The following is an 18,830-nucleotide window of genomic DNA, read 5'->3' as shown; positions in this document are numbered from 1 at the left end:
ATTGAGATATTTCCATATTCAGGAAGTTAGAATCTTCCTGGTTCAGGGCAGGAAGATTACAGTCCTCCAAACATGTTTGCATAATTAAGGGGTTAGGATCCGCTTTAGATGTATATAGAGTCTCATAAAACTGACAATCTGTCATTGATGTCTTTGGGGGAAGAGAGTAATTCCCCAGATGCAGATTTAACTTTGACTCATTCGGTCACTCACTTTTTTTCAAAGTTGTCTGGCGAGTAATTTGTGTGGTTTGTCACCAAACTCAAAATATTTTTGCTTGGCATAGAGAAAAGATTTAGTAGTTTTAGCTGAGAGAATCTGATTATTTTCACATTTTGAAGAGGTAATTTTTTTATCTTTCTCCAGAGAATTCTCCCTATCCAATAAGTGAATTTGTTCTTCCAGTTTTCCACTGTTTTGCCTACTCCTGGCAGTCTGAAAGGAGATGATACAGCCTCTCAGATAAGCCTTCAGTGTTTCCCACAATAATGCTGGGGAAGTCTCTGTGTTGTCGTTGCTATCAAAGAAAAATGTAATTTGGTCTTTAAGATATTCACAGAATGTTGGTTCTGTGAGGAGCTGAGTCAACCTCCAGACCCTCTTGTTTGGTACAATGTCACCCAATCTCAGGGAGAAGGTGATGGGACTGTGGTCCAAGATTATAATATCATGATACCTCACATTACAGGTATAGGGGAGTAGTCTAGCATCCACAAAAGTAGTCAATTCGAGTGTAAACATTGTGAACATGAGTAAAAGGAGTATTCCCTACCCGTAGGGTCAGCGATCCTCCATATATCAAATAAGTTCGAACTTTTTATGTAGGTATTCAATAATTCACTTGAATAGGAGGTAGGGGTTCGCCGGGTAGAGGATCTATCCAAATAATGGTCTAGCACACAGTTAAGGTCCCCTCCAATGACCAGGTAAGTATGGGAGATATCTGGAATCAGGGCAAGGACTCTTTTGAAAAAAGAGGGGTTATCAATGTTTGGCCCATAGATATTTAGTAGTTACTGAAGTAGAGTGGATTTCTCCTATTACGATCACATACCGACCCTCTTTATCTGCAATAGTGGTTTTATGTAGAAAGGGAATTCCTTTCCGTACCAGAATCGCTGTGCCTCTCATTTTGGCAGTGGGGCAAGTTAGTGATACACTTGCCCCACCCACCTACAATTAAGTCAGCTGTGAGAGTTATTTTTCAGATGGGTTTCTTGCAAAAATATAATATCAGATGAGAGTGATTTCAAGTGGGCTAGGACCTTGCCTCTCTTAATTGGTTCATTTAAACCCTTGACATTCCAGGAAGTGAATGTAAGCCCCCCGTAGTTCCTATGGTGGCCTGCATAACATGTAACTTGATAAAAAGGTAAGAAAGCGCACCAAGCCATCATGATCAGCATATGTAGCAGATCAGCATATGTAGGACCTACACCCGAGCAGTATCCAACCCCCTCCCTGCAAGCACCTTTACCCCCCCCCCCCCCCCATCAACCCACATTTAACAGGCATGCACAAACAGAGAAAAAAAAATGAAAAAATAAAAAACACATCGTCTGGCCGATGCCAAAGAAGCACGGCGCCACCTCGAACAAGAGATAAAATAAAATCCCGACTATACATTCACCTCTCACTATCCTAGAACTTCTACTAACATATGAACTGAGGAGGCTCCCGCGAATAAAGTGTTCAGTTAGCATCTAATAAACCTAAACTGAATAAGCTGCAACTTAAACATATTGCGCACTTAAGCGTCATCCTGGGTCAATCCCAGAGATAAGCCAGATATAGCCTGACAAGATTATATTGCTAAGCAATGCCGGTCAAAACATAGACCATCCGCAACCGACATAGACAGCCGTACCTTTACATACTGTGGGACAGGAGAACAAGGATTTGGCTACCCCCCCTGAAACGTACCCACCCCCCCAATAAAAAAAATAATAAAAAAATATATATACATACACACACACACCCACACACATACATACACACCCACACAAAAAAATGCATATATAAAAATATATATTTAAAAAATATGTATATACATCCATATGCACATACAAACATTCATACCCCAGAATAACAATCTACACTTATTTAAAATATACACATACATAATGCTAAGGGAAAATAGTAATTATATGTACGCACACCTACACAGACACAAGGTCTACAGAGGGCTGGTGGGAATCTAGTCGGGAGAGCGGCCCACGGCTAGACAAAGGCAGAACGGCAAAAAACATCAACTTGCTAACCAGGTGTCTGTGTCTGCCCCTTCCCAACCATCACCCCCAGTCCCTTGCAAGCAATAAATAAATGGTATGGTAATAAGAATAATGTAAGGATTGTAAAATAAATAACGAAACAAAACAAAAAGGGGGAATATAAGTATATCCATCCGAAGGTGTCAGTGATCAAACTTGGAAGTAAAAATATGCATCGCTCTGAGCACAGCCGGGATGTAAGTGAATTTAACGTTAAATGAGAGCTCTGACCGCCATCCATTGGTCGGCTCAGCATCTTACATGTTCGGTAGCCCTTGTTGAGCCCGTTTTAAAACGGTTTCACCCATTATGGTATAGTATTGGTTCGAGTCCATGAGCAGACCCTAACACACAATAACAAGACACTCTAACCTGTACGGGGGGGATTGGCGTATATTCTCGGATAAAAATCTCTGCGTCCAAAACCGAGGAGAGACACATTTTCTCACCGGAAGGCTGGGTAATTCTTAGTCTTGCAAGGCTGGGCGAAGATTGAGTTTGGAGTTTGGTCATGACATCTCTGTAGTCGGCACGATGCTTTGCCACATCGGGCGCATAATCCTCATAGACACAGAATGGAAGCCCTTTATGTGATAGGTTGCCCCTCATTCGAGCGTCACGCAAGATAAGATCCCTGGTCTTGAAACTGTGACAACAGATGATTACTGGGTGAGGACGTTGGCCCGGTCCAGGCACCGGGACAAAGGAGGGATGTGCACGGTCCAGCTGCGGATCCGAAGCCAAAACATCCGATCCCATTGCATCCTTCAAAAGCTTGGCGAAGAAGTCGGTGGGGCGAGAGCCCGCCTCCACCCCCTCTGCCAGACCAACAACGCGAAGGTTATTATGTCTGGATCGGCCCTCCAGGTCCACCACTTTCACAGAAAGCCTCTGCACACTATCCTGCAATGACGTGCATAGCTTCTCTAACTCGTCGATCCTACCAGCGTTGAATTCAGAGGCTTTCTCAAGGTCCACAATGCTCTGGACATGCGAAGCGACCGTTCAAATGATGCTCTCGATTTTGGTGTCCAGTTCAGCAATAGTAGCCTTAAGATCCTCAGCTATAGCAACACGTAGCTCCCCCAAAGCCCGGGTAACTTCTGTAAGTGTCACGTTGTTGCATGTGCCTTCCGCTATGTCTGTATCGTTGTTTAGTGGGGAGTAGGCCTCCGCTGTGGATTTATTGTCCTTTGGTCGCTTATTACTCGGCAATTTCATATAAAAAGTTACAATCTTGTATTAGAAAGAAACGTTTGTTGTAAAAAGTAGGTTAAATTAGATTATTTCGCAAAAAAGTTGCAGGAGCCTCTCACACACAGCCGTTCACTCCAACATGCTAGCTCTGCCCCCATCTTTCTAAGTCTGAGGGTGGGTTTTAACCTTCCAGACTTTTATTTTAATAATTTGCTACCCAAGCCTTTTACTTGTGACATATAGTTAAATGCACTAAATAGGAACAATGGGTACATTTTGAAGTTGCTCATCCCCAGAATCATTTTATGTCTATTTTCAAAGTTAAATGTTCTTAGCTTTATTCAACTTCATAGTGTTATGAGAATTTCGTTAAACTTCAATTAATCTACTCCGTCTGCAACCCAGATTCTGTAAGATTCTGGTTGAATGAAGCAGACGAGTCCCAGCTTACAAAAATCAAATTGTTTATTCACGAGGATGTCCTAGTCCGTTGTACAAAACTATCCATTTTATACTGGCTCCTTACGCACATACCTTCACACACAAACAGTAGGTATCCTACGCACATACTGTATCACTACCCAGCCGACAGTTCCATTCCCCCGAGATTAGGGAGACCTTGAGAAGTACTCCCTGTCCTCTAACCAAGTCTCTGAGGCCTAGCCAGGTCGGCACCGAAGCTATGCCTTGCTCAGACAGTCTGTTTGTCCACTATACAGATACCTTGTTTAACCTAATTATTATAATTTTATGATTCTAATCAATTTCATACAATTATAGGAAACACTGTCACCACTAATACATTATTCTACGGCTGGCCATGCTTTCCACCTGGCTACTCCATCCCCGGTCAACAGCACTGCACCCCCCACAGCAACTCCCCCAAGCCTTCCCCATTTCTCCTTCTCCCAAATCCGTTCAGCTGATGTTCTGAAAGAGCTGCAAAATCTGGACCCCTACAAATCAGCCGGGCTAGACAATCTGGACCCTTTCTAAAATTATCTGCCGAAATTGTTGCCACCCCTATTACTAGCCTGTTCAACCTCTTTCGTGTCATCAGAGATTCCCAAAGATTGGAAAGCAGCTGCGGTCATCCCCCTCTTCAAAGGGGGAGACACTCTAGACCCAAACTACTACAGACCTACATCTATCCTACCCTGCCTTTCTAAGGTCTTCGAAAGCCAAGTCAACAAACAGATTACCGACCATTTCAAATCTCACCATACCTTCTCTGCAATGCAACCTGGTGGGTGCACCTCAGCTCAAGGTCCTAAGCGATCTCTTAACTGCCATCGATAATAAACATTACTGTGCAGCCGTATTCATTGATCTGGCCAAGGCTTTCGACTCTGTCAATCACCACATCCTCATCGGCAGACTCGACAGCCTTGATTTCTCAAATGATTGCCTCGCCTGGTTCACCAACTACTTCTCTGATAGAGTTCAGTGTGTCAAATCAGAGGGTCTGCTGTCCGGACCTCTGGCAGTCTCTATGGGGGTGCCACAGGGTTCAATTCTTGGACCGACTCTCTTCTCTGTATACATCAATGAGGTCGCTCTTGCTGCTGGTGAGTCTCTGATCCACCTCTACGCAGACGACACCATTCTGTATACTTCTGGCCCTTCTTTGGACACTGTGTTAACAACCCTCCAGGCAAGCTTCAATGCCATACAACTCTCCTTCCGTAGCCTCCAATTGCTCTTAAATACAAGTAAAACTAAATGCATGCTCTTCAACCGATCGCTACCTGCACCTACCCGCCTGTCCAACATCACTACTCTGGATGGCTCTGACTTAGAATACGTGGACAACTACAAATACTTAGGTGTCTGGTTAGACTGTAAACTCTCCTTCCAGACCCATATCAAACATCTCCAATCCAAAGTTAAATCTAGAATTGGCTTTCTATTTCGCAACAAAGCATCCTTCACTCATGCTGCCAAACATACCCTTGTAAAACTGACCATCCTACCAATCCTCGACTTTGGCGATGTCATTTACAAAATAGCCTCCAATACCCTACTCAACAAATTGGATGCAGTCTATCACAGTGCAATCCGTTTTTTCACCAAAGCCCCATATACTACCCACCATTGCGACCTGTACCCCCAAAACCAATTCTTTCTTTCGTCGCCTCTCCTTCCAGTTCTCTGCTGCCAATGACTGGAACGAACTACCAAAATCTCTGAAACTGGAAACACTTATCTCCCTCACTAGCTTTAAGCACCAACTGTCAGAGCAGCTCACAGATTACTGCACCTGTACATAGCCCACCTATAATTTAGCCCAAACAACTACCTCTTTCCCTACTGTATTTTATTTATTTATTTATTTTGCTCCTTTGCACCCCATTATTTTTATTTCTACTTTGCACATTCTTCCATTGCAAATCTACCATTCCAGTGTTTTACTTGCTATATTGTATTTACTTTGCCACCATGGCCTTTTTTTGCCTTTACCTCCCTTATCTCACCTCTTTTGCTCACATCGTATATATACTTGTTTATACTGTATTATTGACTGTATGTTTGTTTTACTCCATGTGTAACTCTGTGTCGAACTGCTTTGCTTTATCTTGGCCAGCTCGCAATTATAAATGAGAACTTGTTCTCAACTTGCCTACCTGGTTAAATAAAAGTGAAATAAATAAATGAAAGTGGGTTAACTGCCTGTTCGGGGATAGAACGACAGATTTTTACCTTGTCAGCTCGGGGACTTGAACTTGCAACCTTCTGGTTACTAGTCCAAAGCTCTAACCACTCAGCTACTCTTCCACCCCATATGGTGGGGGGGGGGGGTGTAGTGAGATACCCAAAGGGCTGGACGATTCTCTTCTCAGCACTCATTTTGAAGAAAAAAAACATACTAAAAACTTGGAAATCAATCATCAATAACACAATTGAAAAATCAAATGATTTTTTAAAAATATTTAAATAACATGGGCAACCAAGAAAAATGAATCTGTACAAGTTCAGGTCAAGTGGCTAACAATAACACCTTGATCACACTGACAGCATCATTACGCAAAATGGTAAGCAGCATCATCTGGATATGTCTGCAACAAAAGTACAACATTCACCTTCTGCTACAATTTCTGTCAAGCTGTCTAAGTGTACAGTTTGACACATACATTAGAATAATCAATTGTATGCACCACACAGAATGCACTATAACTGCCTCTGCAATGCAATGATGCAAGGCAAACGGAAATGAATGTACTACTGGTGTAACAAAATGCAAGGACGCAGTTGGTGTGATCGAGGGTAATGCTGGGATTAGAGCTGGGCGTGTGAGCATGCGGGTGTGGGCAGATGAGATGTAGCCTTTGTGTGCGACTGTAAGTTGTTGTTCGTATGTAGAAGTTCCTATTTGGAGTGTAAAAAAATATTATATAAACAGTACCAGTCAAAAGTTTGGACACACCTACTCATTGCAGGGTCCTACATGGTAGAATAATAGTGAAGACATCAAAACTTTGAAATAACACAGAATCATGTAGTAACCAAAAAAATAATTTAACAAATCAAAATATATTTTAAATTTGAGATTCTTCAAAGTTGCTACCCTTTGCCTTGATGACAGCTTTGGACACTCTTGGCATTCTCTCAACCATCTTCACGTGGTAGTCACCTGGAATGCATTTCAATTAACCTGTGTGCCTTGTTAAAAGTTAAGTTGTGGAATTTCTTTCCTTCTTAATGCCTTTCAGCCAATCAGTTGTTGTCACAAGGCAGGGGTGGTATACAGAAAATAGCCCTATTTGGTAAGACCAAGTCAATATTATGGAACAGCTAAAATAAGCAAGGAGAAATGGGGAGGGGGTGTTGTGAGAAAGGAGAAATGACACTATCATTACTTTAAGATATGACGGTCAATCAATCTGGAAAATGTCAAGAACTTTGAAAGTTTCTTCAAAGCAAATCAAAGGAAACTTTGTCACATGCGCCGTATACAACCTTACCTTGAAATGCTTACTTACAAGCCCTTAACCAACAGTGCAGTTCAAGAGAGAGTTAAGAAAATATTTACCAAAGAAACAAAAGTAAAAAGGGGTACCGGTACAGAGTCAGTGTGCTGGGGTACAGAGTCAGTGTGCTGGGGTACAGAGTCAGTGTGCTGGGGTACAGAGTCAGTGTGCTGGGGTAGAGAGTCAGTGTGCTGGGGTAGAGAGTCAGTGTGCTGGGGTAGAGAGTCAGTGTGCTGGGGTACAGAGTCAGTGTGCTGGGGTACAGAGTCAGTGTGCTGGGGTACAGGTAAGTCATAGGTAGGAGCGAAGGGACTATGCATAGATAATAAACAGCGAGTAGCAACAGTGTACAAAACAAATAGAGGGGGGGTGGTTAATGTAAATAGTCCAATGAACATTTGATTAATTGTTCAGCAGTCTTATGGCTTGGGGGTAGAAACTGTTATGGAGCCTTTTAGTCCTAGACTTGACGCTCCGGTACCACTTGCCATGCGGTAGCCGAGAAAACAATCTATGACTTGGGTGACTGGAGTCACTGAAAATGTTTTGGGCTTTCCTCTGACACCGCCTAGTATATAGGTCCTGGATGGCAGGAAGCTTGTCCCCAGTCATGTACTGGGCCGTACGTGTTACCCTCTGTAGCACCTTTTTGTTAGATGCTGAGGAGTTGCCACCTCGGGCAATGATGCAACCTGTCAGGATGGTGTAGCTGTAGAACCTTTTGAGGATCTGGGGACACATGCCAAATATTTTTAGTCTCCTGAGCGGGAAAAAGTGTTGTCATGCCTTAACGAATGTCTTGGTGTGTTTGAACCATGAAAGTTCGGTGGTGATGTGGACACCAAAGAACTTGAAACTCTCGACCCGCTGGACTACAGTCCCGTCGATGTTAATGGGGGCCTGTTCGGCCCATATTTTCCTGTAGTCCACGATCAGCTCCTTTGCTTGCTCACCTTGAGGCAGAGGTTGAAGGACCCCAGTATTAAGGGTCAGCGTGGCAGCGTGGACCCCCACCTGGGGTCCTTAGCTTAGCGATCAGCTTTGTGGGCACTGGTGTTGAACGCTGTAGTCAATGAACAGCATTCTCACATGTGTTGCATATGTCCAGTTGGGAAAGGGCAGTGTGCAGTGCGCTTGATATTGCTTCATCTGTGGATCTGTTGGGGCGGTATGCGAATTGGAGTGTGTCTAGGGTACCCGGGAGGATGCTGTTGATGAGGACCATGACCAGCCTTTCAAAGCACTTAATGGCTACTGACGTGCGTGCTATGGGGCAGTGATCATTTAGGCAGGTTTCCTTCACTTCCTTGAGCACAGGGGCAATAGTGGTATGCTTGAAACATTTAGGTATTACAGACTCGGTCAGGGAGAGGTTGAAAAGTGAAGACACTTTCCAGTTTCTCAGCGCATGCTTTGAGAACATGTCCTGGTCATTTGTCTAGCCCTGTGACTTTATGAATGTTGACCTGTTTAAAGGTCTTGCGTTATCACACAGTCGTCCAGAACAACTGGTGTACTCATGCATGCTTCAGTGTTGCTTGCCTCGAAGCGTGCATAAAAGGCATTTAGCTCATCTGATAGGCTCACATCACTGGGCAGCTCGTGTCTGGGTTTCCATTTTTAGTCTCTAATAGTTTTCAAGCCCTGCCACATCCCACGATGTCAGAGCTGGTGTAGTAGGATTCAATCTTAATCCTGCATTGACACTTTGCTTGTTTGATGGTTTGTCTGAGAGCATAGCGGGATTTCAAATAAGCGTCCGGATTAGGGTCCCGCTCCTTGAAAGCGGCAGCTCCAGCCTTTAGCTCGTTGTTGATTTTGCCTTTAATCCACGGCTTCTGGTTTGAATATGTACACCATTGTTCAAAGTATGGTGCCACATAGAAACATCCTTATTTTTTGAAAGAAAAGCCATTTGTTTTGTCCATTTAAATAACATAAGTGTGTGCCTTTCCAAATCACGTCCAATCAACTGAATTTACCACAGTTGGACTCCAAGTTGTAGAAACATCTCAGTGATGATCTGAATCCGTATGTGTGTGTGTGTGTGTATATATATATATATATATATATATATATATATATATATATATATATATATATATATATATATATATATATATATATATATATATATATATATATATATATACACTACCGTTCAAAAGTTTTGGGTCACTTAAAAATGTCCTTGTTTTTGAAAGAAAAGCAAATTGATCAGAAATACAGTGTAGACATTGTTAATGTTGTAAATTACTATTGTAGCTGGAAACCGATGATTTTTAATGGAGTATCTACATAGGCGTACAGAGGCCCATTATCAGCCCCCATCAACTCCTGTGTTCTAATGGCACATTGTGTTAGCTAATCCAAGTTTATAATTTTAAAAGGCTAATTGACATTAGAAAACCCTTTTGCAATGAATGATTAAAGAAGCAATTAAATTGCCCTTTAAACTAGTTGAGTATCTGGATAATTAGCATTTGTGTGTTTGACTACAGGCTCAAAATGGCTAGAAACAAATAACTTTCTTCTGAAACTCGTCAGTCCATTCTTGTTCTGAGAAATGAAGGCTATTCCATGCGAGAAATTGACAAGAAACTGAAGATCTCATACAACGCTGTGTACTACTCACTTTACTTTCACTTTACAAACGGTCTCTAACCAGAATAGAAAGACTAGTGGGAGTCCCTAGTGCACAAATGAGCAAGAGGACAGGTACATTAGTGTCTAGTTTGAGAAACAGATGCCACACAAGTCCTCAATTGGCAGCTTTATTAAATAGAACACCAGTCTCAACGTCAACAGTGAAGAGGCGACTCCGGGATTCTGGATGAAGGATGAGTTGCAAAGGAAAAGCCATATCTCACACTGCCTAATACAAATAAAACATTTACATGGGCAAAAGAACATGGACATTGGACAGAGGAACTTTGCCTAGAAGTCCAGCATCCTTGAGTCGCTCCTTCAGTGTTGACGTTGTGACTTGCAGGTACTATTAAATGAAGCTGCCAGTTGAGGACCTCTGATTTTTGGTTCCAGCCGTCATGTCTTTGTGAGACGCAGTAGGTGAACGGATGATCTCCACGTGTGGTTCCCATCAGGGAGCATGGAGGAGGAGGTGTCGGGGTGCTTTGCTGATGACACTTTCTGTGATTTATTTAGAATTCAAGGCACACTTAACCAGCATAGCTACCACAGCATTCTGCAGCGACACGCCATCCCATCTGGTTTGAGCTTAGTGGGACTATCGTTTGTTTTTCAACAGGACAATGACCCAAAACACACTTCTAGGCTGTGTAACGTCTATTTGACCAAAAAGGAGAGAGATTGAGTGCTGCATCAGATGACCTGGCCTCCACGATCACCCGACCTCAACCCAATTGAGATGGGATGAGTTGGACCGCAGAGTGAAGGAAAAGCAGCCCACAAGTGCTCAGTATATGTGGGAACTCCTTCAAGGCTTTTGTATTGCATTCCTCATGAAGCTGGTTGAGAGAATGCCAAGAGTGTGCAAAGTTGTAATCAAGGCAAAGGGTGGCTCTGACCAACCTGCTCTGAATGACGGGTCCCCACTCCATGAGAGCCAGTTTCATCATTGCGCTTGATCTTTTTTTGCGACTGAACTTGAAAAAACTTGAACATTTCTTGAAATCTTCCGCATTGACTGACATGCATGTTTTAATGTAATGATGGATTTTTGTTTCTTTTTGCTTATTTCAGCTGTTCTTGCCATAATATGGACTTCAAACTTCCGGCGCCGACAGAGATGCCCGCCTCGCCTCGCGTTCCTAGGAAACTATGCAGTTTTTTTTTTACGTGTTATTTCTTACATTAATACCCCAGGTCATCTTAGGTTTCATTACATACAGTCGAGCCATTTTGTTGATCCCTGTCTACAGACAGAAACTAAAACAAGAGGCTCCCACGCTGAGGTCTGTCCAACGCTGGTCCGACCAAGGTGACTCCACACTCCAAGACTGCTTCCATCACGTGGACTGGGATATGTTTCGTATTGCGTCAGATAACAATATTGACGAATACGCTGATTTGGTGTCCGAGTTCATTAGAACGTGCGTTGAAGATGTCGTTCCCATAGCAACGATTAAAACATTCCCTAACCAGAAACCGGGGATTGATGGCAGCATTCGCGTGAAACTGAAAGCGCGAACCACTTCTTTTAATCAGGGCAAGGTGACTGGTAACATGACCGAATACAAACAGTGCAGCTATTCCCTCCGCAAGGCTATCAAACAAGCGTCAGTACAGAGACAAAGTAGAATCTCAATTCAACGGCTCAGACACAAGAGGCATGTGGCAGGGTCTACAGTCAATCACGGACTACAAGAAGAAATCCAGCCCAGTCACGGACCAGGATGTCTTGCTCCCAGGCAGACGAAATAACTTTTTTTGCCCGCTTTGAGTACAATACAGTGCCACTGACACAGCCTGCAACGAAAACATGCAGACTCTCCTTCACTGCAGCCGTGGTGAGTAAGACATTTAAATGTGTTAACCCTCGCAAGGCTGCAGGCCCAGACGGCATCCCAGGCCGCGCCCTCAGAGCATGCGCAGACCAGCTGGCCAGTGTGTTTACGGACATATTCAATCAATCCCTATACCAGTCTGCTGTTCCCACATGCTTCAAGAGGGCCACCATTGTTCCTGTTCCCAAGAAAGCTAAGGTAACTGAGCTAAACAACTACCGCCCCGTAGCACTCACTTCCGTCATCATGAAGTGCTTTGTGAGACTAGTCAAGGACCATATCACCTCCACCCTACCTGACACCCTAGACCCACTCCAATTTGCTTGCCGCCCAAATAGGTCCACAGACGATGCAATCTCAACCACACTGCACACTGCCCTAACCCATCTGGACAAGAGGAATACCTATGTGAGAATGCTGTTCATCGACTACAGCTCGACATTCAACACCATAGTACCCTCCAAGCTCGTCATCAAGCTGGGTCTCGACCCCGCCCTGTGCAACTGGGTACTGGACTTCCTGACGGGCCGCCCCCAGGTGGTGAGGGTAGGCAACAACATCTCCTCCCCGCTGATCCTCAACACTGGGGCCCCACAAGGGTGCGTTCTGAGCCCTCACCTGTTATCCCTGTTCACCCACGACTGCGTGGCCACGCACGCCTCCAACTCAATCATCAAGTTTGCGGACGACACAACAGTGGTAGGCTTGATGACCAACAACGACAAGACTGCCTACAGGGAGGAGGTGAGGGCCCTCGGAGAGTGGTGTCAGGAAAATAACCTCACACTCAACGTCAACAAAACTAAGGAGATGATTGTGGACTTCAGGAAACAGCAGAGGGAACACCCCCCTATCCACATCGATGGAACAGTAGTGGAGAGGGTATCAAGTTTTAAGTTCCTCGGCATACACATCACAGAAAAACTGAATTGGTCCACTCACACAGACAGCATCGTGAAGAAGGTGCAGCAGCGCCTCTTCAACCTCAGGAGGCTGAAGAAATTTGGCTTGTCACTAAAAGCACTCACAAACTTCTACAGATGCACAATCGAGAGCATCCTGGCGGGCTGTATCACCGCCTGGTACGGCAACTACTCCGCCCTCAACCGTAAGGCTCTCCAGAGGGTAGTGAGGTCTGCACAACGCATCACCGGGGGCAAACTACCTGCCCTCCAGGACACCTACACCACCCGATGTTACAGGAAGGCCATAAAGATCATCAAGGACATCAACCACCCGAGCCACTGCCTGTTCACCCCGCTATCATCCAGAAGGCGAGGTCAGTACAGGTGCATCAAAGCTGGGACCGAGAGACTGAAAAACAGCTTCTATCTCAAGGCCATCTGACTGTTAAACAGCCACCACTAACATTGAGTGGCTGCTGCCAACACACTGACACTGACACTGACTCAACTCCAGCCACTTTAATAATGGGAATTGATGGGAAATGATGTAAATATATCACTAATATATCACTAATATATCACTAGCCACTTTAAACCTTATATAATGTTACTGACCCCACATTATTCATCTCATATGCATACGTATATACTGTACTCTATATCATCGACTGCATCCTTATGTAATACATGTATCACTAGCCACTTTAACTATGCCACTTTGTTTACATACTGATCTCATATGTATATACTGCACTCGATCCCATCTACTGTATCTTGCCTATGCTGCTCTGTACCATCACTCATTCATGTATCCTTATGTACATATTCTTTATCCCCTTACACTGTGTATAAGACAGTAGTTTTGGAATTGTTAGTTAGATTACTTGTTGGTTATTACTGCATTGTCGGAACTAGAAGCACAAGCATTTCGCTACACTCGCATTAACATCTGCTAACCATGTGTATGTGACAAATAAAATTAGATTTGATTTGGTCTTTTACCAAATAGGGCTATTTCTTTATACCACCCCTACCTTGTCTCAACACAACTGATTGGCTCAAACACATTAGGAAAGAAATTCCACAAATGAACTTTTAACAAGGCACACCTTAATTGACATGCATTCCAGGTGACTACCTCGTGAAGCTGGTTGAGAGAATGCCAAGAGTGTGCAAAGCTGTCATCAAGGCAAAGGGTGGCTACTTTGTAGAATCTCAAAATAAAATATATTTTGACTTATTCTATAATATAAAAAATAGTTCAAATCAAGAAAAACCCTGAAATGAGTTGGTGTGTCCAAACTGTTGACTTGTCCTTTATATAAAAATAATTAAGTATCAAGCAATAATCGGGCTATTTTTTACTTTAGGATCTTTTTGCTTTGGATATGGAGCCGTATCGGTACAGCGGAGTCAACCTGACGGGTTTCCGGATCTTAAACACTGAAAACTCTCAGGTGTCATCGATCATTGAGAAGTGGTCCATGGAACGCCTTCAAGCCCCACCCAAAGCTGACTCAGGCCTCCTGGACGGATTCATGACGGTACGGTTCAAACTGCTCATGGCTCTGTTATGCTGTGCATGCACAAACATGTTTACTGCGGTACTTAATCAAATTATATTGCTACATTTATGGGATTTTTCTAGTACACACACTTTGTAAAGCCATTGTGTATGGAATGGTCAGTTTCTATGAAATGTGAAATATGACAATGTAAGGAGAGAGTTACTTTTATGAGTAACAGGGCAGGATAGCCAGGGCTTTAGTCCAGGTGAGATGCTCTCTGGGAGGGCACCAAGGTTGGGAAGTAATCCTGTCTGGAGCTTTGGGGCTGAAGCTCCTGGGTCTAAATGCACTGTAATGAGACGATGTGGATGGTAATGGACGTTTATCTGCACTCCTTCACCTGCCTCCTCTATCCGCTGGGAACCCTGCCAAAATATGACAATCTGTCAGTGTAAGGAGAGAGAGAGAGAGAGCAAATTGGACGGTAATGATGGGCTCTACTTTTTTTCGGGGTGCCATCCACAAAAGCCAGGTAAGGTAATTTGAAAGAGAAAAAAAAGAAGTGGAGCCCAGGCATGGTCATTCAAAGTCTTTCTCTATTTATTTGTCTGGAACAATTACTTAATCTCGCTAGCATGATATGAAGTCCCTGGGGAGATGTGTGCCTGTGTTTTTCTGTTTGGTATCTCTTTCCTCTGTCTGGGTATAGGATGGCAGTAGATCCATGGTGAATCTTTAGAGATGCAGAAGCAGAAAGCAATAACTCAGTGTCAGAAACTGAAATGTATGCTTGTGAACTGGAATTTAGTCTTACCCTGATCCTGCTTACTTATGGTTGTGCAATGTGATATCATGTCATACTGTAGTTCTCTGTTTTTCATGGAAGCTGCAACCCCTAAACTAGAGCACATGCATGTCAAACACTGTCTGTATGCTTATTCAAAGCAAAGACACTGTAGGCTCTACAAGTATCCTTTCAAGCTTATCCAATGCACATTTAGCTGCATTCATTCGGGTCATTCATTCGGGAATCTGCTCTGATGTCTTGCCAGAGAAAGACCCATTGCCACATAAGGAAGCATACCACCCCTAAAGCAATTCCCCTAGGCGTATACCCAAGATAAAACAACAACGCTGTTATTCATGTATTCAAGGATTAAAGTTGCCACACCTATTTAGAGTAATTCCTATCCTAGAGCAAAAGGTATTGTTTAGGTTAATTCTCGAAGGCTGACGCGGGCTGCTAATCCATATTCAGCAATTGAGGGTGGGAACATTGTGGTAATTTCCACATGTAGCAGAGACATAACAAAAAAATAGGGCACTACTAGCCCATACAAATGCATTGAATAACAGATTCACTACATGGAGAAACAAAAATCTAAACGATGTTTGTTCTGAAGTGTCTCTTATATCTGAGAGATAAGAAAGATCTGGATTCTTTGTTTTATTTTTTTACATGTATTTAACCCCTTATTTTTGACACGCTTATGGGGGTCGTCAAGCCAAACCGTTCGGACACTACATACAGTGGGGCAAAAAAAGTATTTAGTCAGCCACCAATTGTGCAAGCTCTCCTACTTAAGTGGAAAATAAGTATTTGGTCAATAACAAACGTTTATCTGAATACTTTTTATATACCCTTTTGTTGGCAATGACAGAGGTCAAACGTTTTCTGTAAGTCTACACTGTTGCTGGTATTTTGGCCCATTCCTCCATGCAGATCTCCTTTAGAGCAGTGATGTTTTGGCGTTGTTGCTGGGCAACACGGACTTTCAACTCCCTCCAAAGATTTTCTATGGGGTTGAGATCTGGAGACTGGCTAGGCCATTCCAGGACCTTGAAATGCTTCTTAAGCCACTCCTTCGTTGCCCGGGCGGTGTGTTTGGGATCATTGCCATGCTGAAAGACCCAGCCACGTTTCATCTTCAATGCCCTAGCTGATGGTAGGCTTTGTTACTTTGGTCCCAGCTCTCTGCAGGTCATTCACTAGGTCCCCCCGTGTGGTTCTGGGATTTTTGCTCACTGTGCTTGTGATCATTTTGACCCCATGGGGTGAGATCTTGCGTGGAGCCCCAGATCAAGCGAGATTATCAGTGGTCTTGTATGTCTTCCATTTCCTAATAATTGCTCCCACAGTTGATTTCTTCAAACCAAGCTGCTTACCTATTGCAGATTCAGTCTTCCCAGCCTGGTGCAGGTCTACAATGTTGTTTCTGGTGTCCTTTGACAGCTCTTTGGTCTTGGCCATAGTGGAGTTGATAACAAGTTCAAACAGGTGCCATTGATACAGGTCGGCAGCGTAGCCTAGTGGTTAGAGCGTTGGACTAGTAACCGGAAGGTTGCGAGTTCAAAACCCCGAGCTGACAAGGTACAAATCTGTCGTTCTGCCCCTGAACAGGCAGTTAACCCACTGTTCCCAGGCCGTCATTGAAAATAAGAATGTGTTCTTAACTGACTTGCCTGGTTAAATAAAGGTTAAAAAAAAGGTAACGAGTGGGAGCCAGAAATCTTGCTTGTTTGTAGGTGACCAAATACTTATTTTCCACCATAATTTGCAAATAAATTCATTAAAAATCCTACAATGTGATTTTCAGTTTTTTTTTCTTCTCATATTGTCTGTCACAGTTGAAGTGTACCTACGGTGAACATTACAGGCCTCTCATCTTTTTAAGTGGCAGAACTTGCACAATTGGTTGCTGACAATGCTTTTTGCTCCACTGCACATTTTTGTGAGAAGACCGATTTTTGGGCTGTCTCGTGGCCTGACATCCACTGCTCTCGATCGGTCACCTTCCACGGCAGATGCGGAAGGCCAGCATAAGTAGATGCGGTCGAAAGAGACGCAGCCCATTTTTTTTTTAACTATCTCTAGCTTAAACTGGCGGATTTTGCTGGATCCAATCAAGTTGTACAAACATCTCAAAGATGATCAATGGAAACAGGATGCACTTGAGCTCAATTTCGAGTCTCCGGTTTTTAAAATCATACTTTGCACATGTAGGTGCATTAGCCCAACCTCCCTACAAGATTTAAAGTCAGAGGGGATATTCAGCTCATTCCCATTAGAGCTAACAGGCATAGGGTCATCTGCAGCTATTTGTTGAGTGAGCTGAGACTTTTCCAAGGTCACTGGCTAACAGCGTGTGAGCAGAGCAGACTGAGCATTTGACAGACCTCGCTCAAGTTGCTAGATGCTGGGGCGGAAACTGGGAGAGCAGTGTTGGCAGAGCTCAGTCCACCTGGATGAAGCTCCCGCCAAAGGAGTGGAGTTGCTGCAGGGGACCGGAGTGGCTGCCAATGCTCCATTATGGGTGTGCAAAGGAAGCCTTGGTGTTGTTTCTGTTGCAGGGTTAGGGCTGCCATTGGGGGCAGAAGTGTCAAAGGCCTGCCATTGGGATGGGAGTAGAGTAGGGAGGGTAACCAAACCTAGCCTGGGAAGGAGGGTGTGGGGAGAAGAGCACTGTGGCGAAGCTCCAACTCTCAGTATGAGTGCTGATTATGTGAATGATACATGGTATAGACTGCATCATGTGGAGCACTACCCTCAACAGGGTAGTGGTCGGTGCTGTGTAGAGCTGGGCTAAGTTGAAGTGGGCCTGGTTTATTAGAGCTGTGCTGTGATGGGCCAGGTCTGATAGAACTGTGCTGAGGCGGGCCTGGTCTGGTAGAGATTTGCTGTGATGGACCGGGTCTGGTTGATGATCTACACTAATTGAAGTTGATTTAACGATGGACATCAATAAGTGATCATTGCTTTCACCTGGAACCCTAGACCCACCACCCCAACAGATCCACAGATGAGGCAATTTTAATTGCACTCCACAGTGCCCTTTCCCACCTGGATAAAACAAACACCTATAGTACCAGTCAAAAGTTTGGACACCGCTACTCATTCCAAGGTTTTTCTTTATTTTTACACAGTTTTACATTGTGGAATAATAGTGAAGACATCAAAATTATAACATAACACAAATGGAATGTAGTAAAAAAAATGTAGTAAAAAGGATTTGCCAGTAGATTGCCGACTTGTTTCATGATGATGACTGCTAGCTAAGATATTGAAAGTATGATGTTGACATGATCAGTCCAATTAAAGCTACCGTACATATAACGTGATTACACGTCATTTTATCTGTGGCCAATGACCTTGAGCCTTCTTGGAAGGGCACTTGTAATATAACTCTATGGCAGGACCCAAAGGGCTACAATTTTGGATGTCTGTCCTTACTAAGGACTAAAACTTGGTGATGACGTAGTGTCCCCATGAGTGACAGAACACTGAGCCAATCACAGAGCGAAGCTCCTATTTTCTGCTGGCTCGCCCCACCACCACAGAAAGCACTGAGCTAGGCTGAAACACCTGCATTTTGGAGCTGCCTCCCTCCAAGAAAACAAAAAAAGAAACCGTATTTGTATCCGGCTTTAATAACTCAATGATATATATATATATATATATATATATATATATATATATATATATATATATATATAT

At 43.6% G+C, this 18,830-nt stretch overlaps 1 protein-coding gene across 2 annotated transcripts in view; it reads left to right on the top strand.

The window, feature by feature from the left end:
* Nucleotides 1–18,830, top strand: part of LOC123994947 (glutamate receptor ionotropic, kainate 2-like) — a 200,702-nt gene that overhangs the window by 66,492 nt on the left and 115,380 nt on the right. For both annotated transcript variants that reach the window (XR_006831754.1, XM_046298081.1), the window contains exon 6: nt 14,198–14,371. Coding sequence is in view for 1 of the 2 variants with exons in the window: in XM_046298081.1 (XP_046154037.1) it covers nt 14,198–14,371 (174 nt within the window). In the remaining variant the exon portion in view is untranslated. The remainder of the gene's footprint in view (nt 1–14,197; nt 14,372–18,830) is intronic.

Source organism: Oncorhynchus gorbuscha, linkage group LG14, assembly GCF_021184085.1.
Source record: "Oncorhynchus gorbuscha isolate QuinsamMale2020 ecotype Even-year linkage group LG14, OgorEven_v1.0, whole genome shotgun sequence".
NCBI lineage: Eukaryota > Metazoa > Chordata > Actinopteri > Salmoniformes > Salmonidae > Oncorhynchus > Oncorhynchus gorbuscha.
The sequence above is the reverse complement of the archived record's forward strand: the minus strand, read 5'-3'. Positions and strand labels throughout refer to the sequence as shown.